A 15,441-nucleotide genomic window follows, 5' to 3' on the forward strand; every position below is an offset into this window, starting at 1 on the left:
AGGGACCAGTCAGCCCTCAGAACCGTGACAGGTAATTAAAAACTGATGGCTGGGGCTTCCCTGGTGGCGCAGTGGTTGAGAGTCCGCCTGCCGATGCAGGGGACACGGGTTCGTGCCCCGGTCTGGGAAGATCCCACATGCCGCGGAGCGGCTGGGCCCGTGAGCCATGGCCGCTGAGCCTGTGCGTCCGGAGACTGTGCTCCGCAACGGGAGAGGCCACAACAGTGAGAGGCCCGTGTATCGCCAAAAAAAAAACCGATGGCTGCTTTGAGGAACTGAGTGTCGAGGTGACTCATCAGGCAGCAGCGTTAACCAGACCCCCCCACCCCCCGCCCACACCCAGCAAAGGTGCCTGGTCCCGCTGGGCCACCCAGCACTTCATCCCTGTCTGACAGCCTGTAGAGCACCCGCTCTGGGCCGGGAGGCAAGAGGCACTGGGTGCACAGCAGTCAATCGACAAACAGGTTCTGCCTGTCCAGTCTTGACGAGTCAGCCGTCTCGTTGGGCATACAGATAACAAACAAGCAGATGTGCACAGTACTGAGGGGAGAAAATGGGGTAGGGGGCCTGCACAACTAGGGAGCGCCTGTGTGGCCGTCTCCAGGCCGAGGCCTCCAGGGCAGCGGGATGGCACCACACAGCGAGTCCCCCCAAGGCTGCAGACAGCACAGGGAAACAGAAGGAGCCCAGGGGGTGGAGAAGGGCGCAGGGGGAGATCCTCAGAGATCATGCCACCGGGCCAAGGGTCACGGGGAGGAGATGCACTTTCCCCTGAGGACAACAAAAAGCCGTGTCTTTTAAGCACAGGACAGAGGTGGTGGACTCAGGTTTGTCGAAGAGCAAGCTGGGATCCGCGAGGAAAGCAGCATGAAGCGCCCCACCTTCTCTCACGGTGCTGTGGCTACTTTGGCGGCAACAGAGATCAGGCAGCTAATCCCGATCAAGCACTTACCGCTCGGTTCCGAACCGACATTTTTATCAGTTCAAGACAGTGACTGCACAAGGTTCAGCTTCTCTGTGCAAGCACGGAGCCATGATCTCATGAGACCTCCCCATCTCAGAGAGAGTGACCGACCTAAGGTCACACAGAGTAAGAGGCTCCAGAAATACAACGGGTCTCCTGGGCAGAGGCTGGCCATGCCCACCACGACTGGAATTTGCACACCTGTTGTCCTTCACTGCCAGGCCCTAAGGGCCTCCCATGGAGCCAGGCATTCGGACTTTCTTTTAGGAAAACAACTCCAATTCACTCAACAGGCACCACCCCAAACTGGACACAGGACAACAGGAGCACTCTGGACACCCGGCTGCTGTGACACTGGGCAGGGCAAAGTCAACAGCCAAACCTCGCAGCGCTCGGGGCGGGGCTGGCTGGGAGTCTGCCCCATCCACCTGTAACACGCAGCTACCTGCCAGGCCAAGACAGCTGGCCCCTGGGGCAGACGCACACACAGAACGCCATGCCCCTGCAGGGACATCGGGAGACCCGGCTTCTGCCTCCGTCCCACAAGTCCAGCCACCACCCAGGAGGCCTGTTTCCCCAAACACCCTCTAAGGTAGGAAAGGTAGGAGAACTACTCTGGAAGGGCCCTTTTGGTCCAGCCACCCAGCGTTAAGGCAGGAACTAGCTGGGGAGGTCTGGCCTTGGACTGAGATGCCCACACCCTTTTTGGCGCAAACGCAGGGCCTGTCGCTGCCTCTGAGAAGGTCACTGGTGGGAGAGTATGACCAGTCCTGCCCTCCACAACATCCACCCACAGTGTGCCAAGATACAAACACCCAGTGTGGCCCCATAACCAGGCCGAGCATCCCAGGACCCGGCTGCACCTCACCGCGTGGGTGCCTGCTCCTCTCTGGGCCCGGGCGGCCCCACCCATTGGGTGAGGATCACTTGCTGAGTCCAGGGACCTTCTTGGCATCCCCAAGCCGAACGTTTGCGCTAAGAGTCACGTTTGCTGAGTCCCTAATAGGTGCATTATTCATTTCATCCTCACTAGGGCCCTATAAAGTGAGAGCAGGTTCGCACTGTTTTATCCGACATTCAAAAAAGCCCTCAAAGTGAAAGTTTTTCATCCCTGGTTTGACCCGCCACGAAGCTATTCAGTGTCTTGATCCCAACGATACCAGGTGAGTTTGCTCCAACATCACACCCCAAACCCTCAAATCCGAAACACTGAACTCCAACATCCATCTGGCCCCAAGGACTTGGGGTAAGGGGTCTTGGGCCCGCTTTCCGGACAGAGAGAGGAGGCTCGGAGAAGTAACTTTAAGCCGCTGGTAAAGGCAGCCCTACGCCCCCCGCGGGCCGGATCCGCGCCGTTAGGGCCCCAGGTCAGAGCTCCAGTCCCGCCCGGAGTCCGGCGGGAGCGCGGCTCCTTGGGGTCAGCAGGCTGGGGTCCGGAGGGAGCGCGACTCTGTAGGGCGAGCCCCGCTGGCGGGGGGAGGGGGCGTGGCCAGCGGGCGGGGGTCCAGCGGCCGAGGGTCTGGTGAGTCGGGGTCCGGAAGGAGCGCGTGCTCCACTAAGTTGGCAGACGCGGGGCGGATGCCGAGGGCGGTGGGCGGGGGAGCGGGAAACCTCGGGCGCGCACCCCTTCCCCGCCCCCGCAGCCCCCTCCCCACGCCCCCGCCCCCCGCGCCACACATGCGCTCTGCCGCCCGCGATGTGGCAGCCGGGAGGGGGGGCCGGGGGCGGCCGCCGACGGAGCCCAGCGCCCCTCGGGCCCCGACGGAAGCAGCGCCGCGGCCCGGCCCCGAGCCCTGGGCAGGGGTCCCGGCGCCCGGAGCCCCCACGCGGCCGGGCCGGGCGGCGGGGGCGCAAGCCTGGGCGGGGGCCGGCTCCCCCGGCCCGCTCACTCACCTCCGCCATGGCCGTGTGTGCGCGGGAGGCGGTGGCCGCGCCGGGATCCCCGGATGCGGGGCCGCGCGCTCATTGGCTGCAGCCCCTGGGCGGGCGGGGGCGCCGGGGCGGAGCCGGGGGCGGGGCGCGGGCGGGCGGGCGCGTAGTAGGTGCGCGGACGGGGACGCGCGGGCGGGCGCGGGTTGCGGGGTCTCGCGGACCTTGGCCTTGTCTGGGAGGTGGGGGGTGCCGTGGTGGAAGTGCCAGTTCCTGATAAGCACACCTTAGGCACTGGTCCCAGTTCCTCCTTCCAATCTGTAGTGCCCCCGTGTTACAGGTAAAGACACGGAGCCCAGGAGTGACGGGCCACCCGGGCACGAGCGAGCGGCGGCGGAGCCCGGACTGAAGCCTGGGCAGCGAGGTTCTAGAACCTTCCGCACGTTTGCACCAGTGATGACGGATCTCATTGGAGGCTTGGAACCCGAGTGCCCCAGGTGGGCAGGGGAGGTGAAGGCCTGCCCGGCCGCTGGCTCTGGAACTGTGGTTGTCATGGGTTGTAACTAATGGATGAAATGTGATGGGCCTGCGCTGGGCACTGAGGGGGAGAGTGAACAAAGTGGTCCTGACAAGGATTCCCCCACGTCTCGCATCTTAGACGGAGACGAGCTGGGGGCATCCAGGCAGAAGGTGTAGACAGAGGGGACATGGGGGCCAGTGAGGAGGTCTGAGCAGGGACTAGGGTGTGGCTGGAGCAGAAGCAGAGAGCAGGCCCCCAGGTTTCTGGCTTGCACAAACCGGGAAGAGTGCAATGCGGGAGGGGGAATTCAGGAGCCCCAGTCCTTTCCAAGCTGTTGTTGATATCAGTGTCATCCGGGGTGCTGAGGAGGTGAGACGCACCGTGCTCGATGCTTGATGTAAAAGCATTATGCCAGCGCTCCGAGAACCTACCAGCCAGGAGAGAGAACACCTGTTAGAAGGCCTGCCCTGCTCTCTGCACAAGTCACACGTTACATGAGTCGTGGGCCCCCACTCACCTTGGCATACATCACCCAGACTGAGAGTTCAGGCCCTTGTGACGCAGGGTCCTTGCTCAGTCAGTCAGTCAATCAGTGCGCCCTGCCGCCCTCGACTGGGCGCTGGACAGCCAGAGTTCCAGTGAGGAAGGGAGATGCACCAACAGATGCAGTGACAGTAGGGCTCTGTGTCATCATCACACGTGGCAGAAACCGAGGGAAAGGGCTTGAGTCATCCTGGGGCAACCAGAGGAGACTCTTTGGAGGGAGCTTTTACAAGAATCATCAAATAGCCGCAAAATGCGGGGGAGCAGGGCGATTCGGATGAAGAGAGGGATGCGTTCATCCCTCTCTGTAAGTCTCTTCCCCATACGACAAAGCTGCACTCATCAAAACAGCATGGTAGTGGCACAAAAACAGACATGAATCAATGGAACGGAATACAGAGCCTAGAGATACACCCATACACCTACTGTCAATTAATCTTCGACAAAAGAGGCAAGAATATACAGTGGAAAAAAGTCTCTTCAGTAAGTGGTGTTGGGAAAGTTGGGCAGCCGCATGTAAATCAATGAAGTTAGAACACTCCCTCACACCATACACAAAAATAAACTCAACATGGCTCAAAGACTTAAATATAAGACATGAAACCATAAAACTCCTAAAAGAGAACAGAGGCAATACATTCTCTGACATAAATCATACCGATGTTTTCTTAGGTCAGTCTCCCAAGGCAACAGAAATAAAAGCAAAAATAAATGAGACCTAAGCAAACTTACAAGCTTTTGTACAGCAAAGGAAACCATAAACAAGACGAAAAGGCAACCTACAGACTGGGAGAAAATATTTGCAAATGATGCAGCCAACGAGGGCTTAATATCCAAAATATACAAATAGCTCATACAAGTCAACAAAAAAAAAACAGACAACCCAGTCAAAAAAGGGGCAGAAGACCTAAATAGACATTTCTCCAAAGAAGACATACAGACGGTGAACAGGCACATGAAAAGATGCTCGATCACTAATTATTAGAGAAATACAAATCAAAACTACAATGAGGTATCACCTCACACCGGTAAGAATGGCCATCATCAAAACGTGTACAAATTACAAATGCTGGAGAGGGTGTGGAGAAAAGGGAACCCTCTTACACTGTCGGTGGGAATGCAAATTGGTACAGCCACTATGGAAAACAGTATGGAGGTTCCTCAAAAAACTAAAAATAGGGTTGCCATATGATCCAGCAATCCCACTCCTAGGCGTGTATCTGAACAAAACTATAATTCAAAAAGATACATGCACCCAAATGTTCGTAGCAGCACTATTCACAATAGCTAAGACATGGAAACAACCTAAATGTCCACTGACAGATGAATGGATAAAGAAGATGTGGTGTATATATAATGGAATATTACTTGGCCATAAAAAGGAATGAAATAATGCCATTTGCAGCAACAAGGATGGACCTGGAGATTTTCACACTAAGTGAAGTAAGCCAGACAGAGGAAGACAAATACCGTATGATATCACTTATATGTGGAATCTAAAATATGATGCAATACGAAAAAATGAATACGAAATGTTCTACGAAACAGAAACAGACTCACAGACATAGAGAACAGACTTGTGGTTGCCAAGGGGGAGGAGGGTGGGGAGGGACGGTTTGGGAGTCTGGGATTAGCAGATGCAAACTATTATATATAGAACGGAAAACAACAAGGTCCTACTGTATAGCACAGGAAACTATATTCAATATCCTGTGATAAACCATAATGAAACAATATGAAAAGAGTGTATACGTATGTATAACTAAATCACTTTGCAGTACAGCAGAAATTAAACACAACATTGTAAATCAACTATACTTCAATAAAATAAATTTAAAAAATAAAAAAGTGAAAGTCTCTTCCCACAGACTATTATTAGAGTGGATAAATGAGGCAACATTTCAGCCAGGTGGGAAAAATGAACACCACAATGAGGGGCAGATGGGTGCCCAGAGAAAGGATCACTTATGGCCAGGAATGCACAACCTGTGTCTATACCTGAGGAGCTTCACACAAACCCGAAATAAGGAACATTCTATTGACAGGGGGAGCAAAGGACAGTATTCTTCAGAAATATTAGTGCCATAAAAAGCTGATCTGTGGAAATCCGCCAGACGTGACAACTAGACACAATGCCTGATGTTAGGCTGGCTCCAGTAGGGCGGAGGGAAATTTTTTTTAATATTTATTTTATTTATTTATTTAGCCTGCACCGGGTCTTGGTCGCAGCATGCGGACTCTTAGTTGCGGCATGCATGCAGGATCTTAGTTCCCCGACCAGGGATCAAACCCGGCCCCCCTGCATTGGGAGCATGGAGTCTTACCCACTGGACCAGCAGGGAAGTCCCTGGGCAGAGGGAAATTATTAGGTCAACTGACAAAACTGAAATTCAGACGTAGACGGAATAAATGCATTGCATCAATACTAAGTTTATGGGAATCAGTAGCTGTTCTCTGGTTATGTAAAAGAATGTTCTTCTTGGAAAATTCACACTGAAGTATTTAGGGGCTACTATAGACTAAATATCTGTGTACCCTAAAACTTCGTATGTGGAAACATAATCCCCAATGTGATGGTATTAGGAGGTGGGGCCCTTAGGAGGTGATTAGATCATGAGGGCGGAGCCCCCATGAATAGGATTAGTGCCCTGGTTGAAGAGACCCCAGAGACCTCCGTCGCCCCTTCTGACCTGTGAGGACACAGCGAGAACCAGGAAGCAAACGTCACCAGACCCCAAATCTGCTGGCACCTCGATCTCGGACTCCAGTCTCCAGAACTGTGAGAAATAGATTTCTGTTATTTATAAGACCCCAGCCCGTGGCCTTTTTGTTAGAGCCGCCCCAGTGGACGATGACAGGGGTAAAGTGCCACTCTGTATGCAGCTCACTCTCAAGTACTTCGGAAAAGTATATTTTCTGTCTATAAAACACGGACGGAGAGAGACAGCAAACAAGCAAGCACGGGGGGCAAACTCTTAATAGCTGAATCTGGGGAAAGGTATGCAGTTTGGGGTTTCTTTTTCTTTTACTATACTCATTCTTGCAATTTTTCTGTACACCTGAACGATTTGCAAATAAAGAGTACAAGAAATGAAACTAAGAAAGTAAAAAGCAGTGTGTTCAGCGGAGAGGTCAGAGAGGAAGAGGGGAGGCTGCAGGGGGCGTTCCTGGCAGCACGAACAGCCACGGTGAAGGCACGGAGGACACGCCACCCAGGAGGGCGGCCGGGCAGAGTGTCCCTGCGTCCCTTGCTCCTGGCGCTTCTCTGCCATTTCGACGGCGCGTGGGGTGAGGTCTGGGCCACCCCAGCAGCTAAGCGTCTTAGCCTAGCGGAGGGGGAGCTGGGGGAGGTGAGCGGTGGTGGGGGCGTGCAGCTCGGGGCAGCGGTGGGGCTGTGGTTCACCCACTAATCTTTCTATTCCAAGTTTTCCCCCTAGAAAAAGAAATCCTGGAGGGACCATGTCCAGGCACATCACCCTGAGCTGAGCAGTTCAGGGGTGGCTAGTGGGTACTGTGGGCACCATGCGCCCCCCCAAACACACACACAAGCAGTTTCCCAGCTGCTGGGAACATCGGTGGCTGAAGAGAGATGTCACCTATCCGTCGCGGAGGCTGCCGCGTCCAGGCCCAGCACCTGTGGTCAACAGGGGACAGGGGTGAAGCTCCAGAGCTCCCCATGAGATGTACGCAGACTTTGCATCCTTCACCGCCTGGCCGGGGGTGACCACAAGGACCCTCCCCACTCATTTTCCTATCTCAGCCTCTGTCTCGCAGTCTGTTTCCTGGGGACCTAGCCTCTGACACAAAGCATGAGTTGTATTTTGAAAGATTTAAGAAACAAACAAAAGAAGTAACACCAGTTGAAAGTGTAACATAAATAGGAAGAACTAAGCCCCGATACTGGTCCTATCAGGAGATGTAAACGGGCCAAACTCAGCGTGATCCCGGAGTGGGTCACAGGGCAAATCCCGACCCTGAGCTGTGAACCAGCATCAAATCCGAGAGTGAGAAGGTCACACGCAGTCTCCTCCGCCCGCACACCTGCCCCGTTTACCTGCGCCCTAGAAACTCCAGCCTGTAGGGACACAGAGCAAGTGAGCGGCTGCCAGGGCCCAGGTGGGAGAACAGCCTGAATACAGAGCAGCCCCAGGGTTTTGGGCGGAGATGAAACTTGTGTATGTTGATTGCAGCGGTGGCTAGTTTACCTGCGTCAGTGCTGGTAAAACCCGGAAAAGGATCGATTTTCCCGTCTGTTCCGTCTCAACAAAGCGGACCATGGATCGCATTGGTGACAGGCAGTATACACGCTTGTTTATCGACCCATTAAATCGTGAGATAATGATTTAAGTGTAGGTAGAGTTACATTTTATTTCTTCAGGAGATGCGGTACGAAGTTTGTTTTTTCTGAGCTTGAAGAGGAACGCTAAAATGCGAGGAGGTCTTTGACAAGAGAACGAGCACGTCGTTTTGGACATTCAGCTGGTTTAAAGTTTTGTTTTGTTTTCTCTTGTCTTGCAAGGTCCCTAAGGTTGACCATCCCCCACTGGTGGACATGCAGTGTTTGCCAGCACTGCAGTCACCAAGCGTCTAAAGACGGAACCTCTAAGATTTCTAATCTGCACTGGTTTCCTCCTTCCGCTGAGGCAAATCACCACAAATCCAGTAGCTAATAAATACAACACACCTTCATTATCTGGGGGGCAGAAATCACGGTGTCAGCAGGGCCTCGCTCTCTCCCGAGGCCCCAAGAGGAGACCGTGGGTCCTTTCAGGGTTGCATTCCTCTCTCTTCAGGCTGGAGCACGGCGGGTGGCTTTGGTGTCACACAATTTCCTTGGCCTCCCTCTTAGAAGGATGCGTAGTGATATTGGACCCACGTCCTCAAAGAGTCTGGGAATAACTGGGTCTCAGATCGTGGCTCGGGACCTGATGCTTGCTGGGCTCTGAGAGATGTGAGGGGCTGTCAGTACATCATCACACCCTCAGGACCCAGCAATCAGTCCCCAAGTGGCCCAGCCAGAGCCAGAGATAAACGAGACTTTCTCTAGGGTTGCAGAGACAGAAAAGCTCTCTCTCCCACTGTGCTCAGCAGAATAAGAGCCCCCAAAGACACCCACGTCCTTCCTGGGCCCTGCGGACGTGTCGCCTCACAGGGTAGAGGGGACTTTGCAGCTGGGATTAAGTTAAGGCTCCTGAGACGGGGATGACCCTGGATTCCCCGAGACGTCCAGCGTCATCCCAGAGTCCTTATAAGAGGGAGGCAGGAGGGTCAGAGGCAGAGAGAGACGGGAGACGCTGCGCTGCTGGCTGTGAGGATGCAGGAGGGGCCGCGAACCAGGGATGCGGCGCCTCTAGAAGCTGGAAAAGGCAGGAACCGATGCTGCCCTGGAGCCTCCGGAAGGACCAGCCCTGCCCACGCCTGCATTTAGCCCCGTGAGACCCGAGCCGGACTCCTGACCTCCAGGACTGTCAGAGAACCCATCTGTGTGGTTTTCAGCCCCCGGTTCATGGTGAGTTGTCCCAGCTGCCGTGGGAAACTCTGGTGGGTCTTTCACAAACTCTGTGACCCTCAGCCTCCACCTCAGCACAGGGGTGACACTGACAGTCCCCCCGTCGGGTCACTGCAAAGATCATCATCACGCAGCAGGCATCAGCTGGTTTCTTACAGAGGTCACTGAGTTTGAGGGGCTGTGGACGCCCAGGATGTGGCTGGATAAGCAAGTTGGGACAGAAGTGGTTCAGAGGGAAAATTCTGACGTGGGAGAGCGTGGAGTCTGCCACTCGAGGGGCTGGCGACGCCAGGGGAACGTGACTGGGGAAAAAGGGCTGCAGGATTGCAGGTTAGATGCAAACATAAACATTATTATTACTGTCTCCTCCGGGCCCCCGCTGCCCTCCCGGCTCCAGGCCAAAGTGATCAGAGCCACACACAGGGTCAGGCTGCACTTGACTGTTTACTGGGAACGGGCTGAGGGGCCAGACCTGGGCTGCTCATGCTTTTTTGGTGATGCTCTTGGGGGTGGCAAGCTCGTGCAGGCGAGGGGACGCACGAGCCACCAGGGAGGCTGGAGAGACGCGGTAGGGGTCGCAGTCCTCGCTCAGGTCCCTCCGCACTTTGGGTTTGGCCAGGGAGACGATGCGGGGACTGGCCACCGCCTTCTTGGTGGCCTCCAGCACCTCCCAGCGTGGGTCTCGGTCAGAAACACACTTGTCCGACTGGGGCTTGGGCACTGGAGAGGGCGGGAGAAGGGGGTGGTGTCAGAAGCCGGAGCCTGGGGCATGCAGCCACCACCACCCCCGCCTCGCCCCGCAGAGATCAGCCTTCTGGGTCAGAGCTCCCAAGTTTAATGGCCTGTCTGTCAACAGATGATGGATAAACAAACATGTCCCTCCACACATGGGGGCATCACTCAGCCATGAAAAGGGGTGAAGCCCCGACACTCGCTACCACATGGATGGACCTTGAGGACACGATGCAGTGGGAGAAACCAGACACAGAAGGACACACGGTGTGTGATTCCATTGATGGGAAACGTCCAGAACAGGCCAGTCCACAGACAGAGAGTGGGTTCCTGGTTGTCAGGGGCTTGGGGAGGGGATGGGGGTGACTGCTCATGGGGACGGGGCTTCACTTTTGGGGGGATGGAGTGTTCTAAAATCGACTGTGTGGGACATAAGAGAACAGACTTGTCGTTGCCAAGGGGGAGGTGGAGAGGGGGAGGGATGGATTGGAAGTTTGGGATTAGCAGATGCAAACTATTATATATAGGATGGATAAACAACAAGGTCTTACTATAGAGCACAGGGAACTATATTCAATATCCTGTGATAAACCATAATGGAAAAGAATATGAAAACGAATATATATATGTGTATAACTGAGTCATTTGGTGTACAGCAGAAATTAACAACACTGTAAATCAGCTATACTTGAATAAAAAATAAATTTAAAAAAATATATACGATTTTTTAAATGACATAAATAATATAAAATAAAATTGATTGTGGTGGTGGGTGCACAGCCCTGTGAACATACTGGAAAATATTGAATTGTGCACTGTGAAAGGGTGAACTGTAAAGAAAAAATATTTCAAATGGCCATGGGTCCCAGATGGGGGACTCAGAGGGAGCAGAAAAAGGTACCCTGGGGGCTGGGGGTGCGGAAGGGGCTCAGGCAGCCCCAGCTGGGCCCTCTCCACAGGGCCCCACCAGCCACATGGGATCAGTAACCGATATGGGCTGGACTTTTATCGTTGTTTAATTTTAATAAAATCTGTTCATTGACTTAAATCAATGGACGGATTGGCTTTCATTCCACTTTAGTCGTGGACAGACAGCTCTCAGAGCAGACCTGTGGCTCAGCCAGCCCCCTCCGTTCACCTGCCAGGACCCCCGGCCCTTCTCCTGCTCAGCCCCCTTCGCCACCTCTCCGCCACCCCTTCCTCCATGGTGGGAGCCACGGGGCATGGCCTGCATGAGGACCAGGAGAGAGGTGACCGCTGGTGGCCACCGGTGACCACTGCCTTAACTTTGGGCCCCTCGGTTTTGAGGGCTGCCTTTCCAAACTCCTCTTTGCTCCAACACCCTGCAATCGCAAAAGGGCCCTCCCCCTAGTCAGCAGACAACCCACAGCTCGGGGGAGAGGCCCTCGGTGCAAAGAAGGGTGGCCCTTCCACCAGCCTCAGGCTGGACTACAACTCCTGGGCAGGTGACATGTGCGGGGGCCCCCAAAAGGGAGGGGCTGGGGGACCTCGGGAGGACCTGCCCAGAGTCCACCTTTCTGGGAGTCCTCAGGGAGACTCAGGGGCTTTCCCTTTGTTGTAACATCTGGGCTCCGAAAATCTTCTGGTCACAGCCTGAGAGTGTGACTGGTCCACGGCCACACAGTACCCACAAATGCAAAATGGCACGGACCAGTGCCCACCCCACGTGGCCCCTGCACTGCATGTATCCTCACTTCACTTCTTAAATGCTGGTCACAACCATCAGTGGGTGGAAGTCTGCGGTTTGAAAAACACAGCCCTACACCAGTTTTATCCATACACACACGGATGTGCATTGATATGTGCTCCTGAAGCCTGGATGAATATACACGCGGGTGTAGGTACAAATGTACACGGGCTTATTATATTCCAGACATGTGTGTTCATGCATATGTGTGTGAGACAAGATGGTTTGAGAGAGAAGTGCGTGTGTATTTGTGTTTCTGTTCATTTAACCAGTCATAACAAATTCAACAAATACTTTAACAAATATTAAGGGAACAGATGAATGAATGAATAAACAAACAAACAAAAGATCCCACAAGCAAGCTCGAAAGAAAAAAGACTGGGAAGAAGTTATTTTGCAATGTGCTCGACATAGGGTGAGTGATCATCTTATATAAAGAGCTGCTGCAAATCAATAACCACCTCCCCCACAAAAAAAAAAGGAAACAGGAAACGGAGAAAATAGGACACAGCAGATTATACCAAAACAGCCAATCAAGCTCTCTGGTGACCACGTGCCAGGAGCCGGGGATACACAGCGAATTTTCCTAAGCCTCTGACTACCTTTGGGTGGCAAGATTCCTTTCTTCATGCTCTTCTGCATTTTTCAAACTCTCTACAATTAGTGCATTTTACTTTTGTTGTGGGGGAACCAGGTATGTCCTTTGTTTTAAAGGACAGGAAGAGGCCCAGAATGCAGCCCGCATTTCCACAGAGCTGGAACTCCTGGCTCGGGGTCTGTTCCCTCCACCGTCACTGAACTGCCCCAGAGCCGAGGGGAGAGCAGCCTCACTGAGGTTGCTGGCTCTGGAGGGCCCCCAGTAGCCGAAGCCGCGACAGTCCTGGGGACTGTGGGCCGGACCAGAGGGCAGACAGCAGAAGCAAGAAGAACTACAATCCTGCAGCCTGTGGAACAAAAACCACATTCACAGAAAGATAGACAAGATGAAAAGGCAGAGGGCTATGTACCAGATGAAGGAACAAGATAAAACCCCAGAACAACAACTAAATGGAGTAGAGATAGACAACCTTCCAGAAAAAGAATTCAGAATAATGATAGTGAAGATGATCCAGGACCTCAGAAAAAGAATGGAGGCAAAGATTGAGAAGACGCAAGAAATGTTTAACAAAGACCTGGAAGAATTAAAGAACAAACAAACAGAGATGAACAATACAATAACTGAAATGAAAACTACACTAGAAGGAATCAATAGCAGAATAACTGAGGCAGAAGAACGGATAAGTGACCTGGAAGACAGATTGGTGGAATTCACTGCCGCGGAACAGAATAAAGAAAAAAGAATGAAAAGAAATGAAGACAGCCTAAGAGACCTCTGGGACAACATGAAACGCAACAACATTCTCATTATAGGGGTCCCAGAAGGAGAATAGAGAGAGAAAGGACCCAAGAAAATATTTGAAGAGATTATAGTCGAAAACTTCCCTAACATGGGAAAGGAAATAGCCACCCAAGTCCAGGAAGTGCAGCGAGTCCGATACAGGAGAAAGCCAAGGAGAAACACACCGAGACACATAGTAATCAAATTGGCAAAAATTAAAGACACAGAAAAATTATTGAAGGCAGCAAGGGAAAAATGACAAATAACATACAAGGGAACTCCCATAAGGTTAACAGCTCATTTCTCAGCAGAAACTCTACAAGACAGAGGGAGTGGCATGATATACTTAAAGTGATGAAAGGGAAGAACCTACAACCAAGATTACTCTACCTGGCAAGGATCTCATTCAGATTCGATGGAGAAATCAAAAGCTTTACAGACAAGCAAAAGCTAAGAGAATCCAGCACCACCAAACCAGCTTTACAACAAATGCTAAAGGAACTTCTCTAAGTGGGAAACACAAGAGAAGCAAAGGACCTCCACAAACAAACCCAAAACAATTAAGAAAATGGTCATAGGAACATACATATCGATAATTACCTTAAACGTGAATGGATTAAATGCTCCAACCAAAAGACACAGGCTCGCTGAATAGATACAAAAACATAACCCATACATATGCCGTCTACAACAGACCCACTTCAGACCTAGGGACACATACAGACTGAAAGCAAGGGGATGGAAAAAGATATTCCATGCAAATGGAAATCAAAAGAAAGTTGGAGTAGCAATACTCACATCAGATAAAATAGACTTTAAAATAAAGAATGTTACAAGAGACAAGGAAGGACACTACATAATGATCAAGGGATCAATCCAAGAAGATATAACAATTATAAATATATATGCACCCAACATAGGAGCACCTCAATACATAAGGCAACTGCTAACAGCTCTAAAAGAGGAAATCGACAGTAACACACTAATAGTGGGGGACTTTAACACCTCACTTACACCAATGGACAGATCATCCAAAATGAAAATAAATAAGGAAACAGAAGCTTTAAATGATACAATAGACCAGATAGATTTAATTGATATTTATAGGACATTCCATCCAAAAACAGCAGATTACACTTTCTTCTCAAGTGCACATGGAACATTCTCCAGGATAGATCACATCTTGGGTCACAAACCAAGCCTCAGTAAATTTAAGAAAATTGAAATCATATCAAGCATCTTTTCTGATCACAACGCTATGACATTAGAAATCAATTACAGGGGAAAAAAACGTAAAAAACACAAACACATGGAAGCTAAACAGTACGTTACTAAATAACCAAGACATCACTGAAGAAATCAAAGAGGAAATCAAAAAATACCTAGAGACAAATGACAATGAAAACACGATGATCCAAAACCTATGGAATGCAGCAAAAGCAGTTCTAAGAGGGAAGTTTATAGTTATAGAAGCCTACCTCAAGAAACAAGAAAAATCTCAAATAAACAATCTAACCTTAAACCTAAAGGAACTAGAGAAAGAAGAACAAACAAAACCCAAAGTTAGCAGAAGGAAAGAAGTCATAAAGATCAGAGCAGAAATAAATGAAATAGAAACAAAGAAAACAATAGCAAAGATCAATAAAACTAAAAGCTGGTTCTTTGAGAAGATAAACAAAATTGATAAACCACTAGCCAGACTCAACAAGAAAAAGAGGGAGAAGACTCAAATCAATAAAATTAGAAATGAAAAAGAAGTTACAACGGACACCACAGAAATACAAAGCATCCTAAGAGACTACTACAAGCAACGCTATGCCTATAAAATGGACAACCTGGAAGAAATGGACAAATTCTTAGAAAGGTATAACCTTCCAAGACTGAACCAGGAAAAAATAGAAAATATGAACTGACCAATCACAAGGAATGAAATTGAAACTGTGATTAAAAATCTGCCAACAAACAAAAGCCCAGGACCAGATGGCTTCACAGGTGAAGAGTATCAAACATTTAGAGAAGAGCTAACACCCATCCTTCTCAAACTCTTCCAAAAAATTGCAGAGGAAGGAACACTCCCAAACTCATTCTATGAGGCCACCATCACCATGATATCAAAACCAAAGATACTACAAAAAAAGAAAATTACAGACCAATATCACTGATGAATATAGATGCAAAAATCCTCAACAAAATACAAGCAAACAGAATCCGACAACAC

At 51.0% G+C, this 15,441-nt stretch overlaps 1 protein-coding gene across 1 annotated transcript in view; it reads right to left on the minus strand.

Moving 5' to 3' along the window:
- Positions 1-9,849: 9,849 nt before the first annotated feature.
- SPMAP2 (sperm microtubule associated protein 2) overlaps positions 9,850-15,441 on the minus strand; it is a gene marked incomplete at both ends in the record, with an annotated part of 29,590 nt that continues 23,998 nt past the window's right edge. The window contains 2 exon segments of the mRNA XM_082836484.1: positions 9,850-9,942; positions 9,944-10,125. Of these exon segments, the coding sequence (XP_082692610.1) occupies positions 9,850-9,942; positions 9,944-10,125 (275 nt within the window).

The sequence above is a fragment of the Leucopleurus acutus genome (assembly GCF_964270905.1).
Source record: "Leucopleurus acutus genome assembly, chromosome: 3".
NCBI lineage: Eukaryota > Metazoa > Chordata > Mammalia > Artiodactyla > Delphinidae > Leucopleurus > Leucopleurus acutus.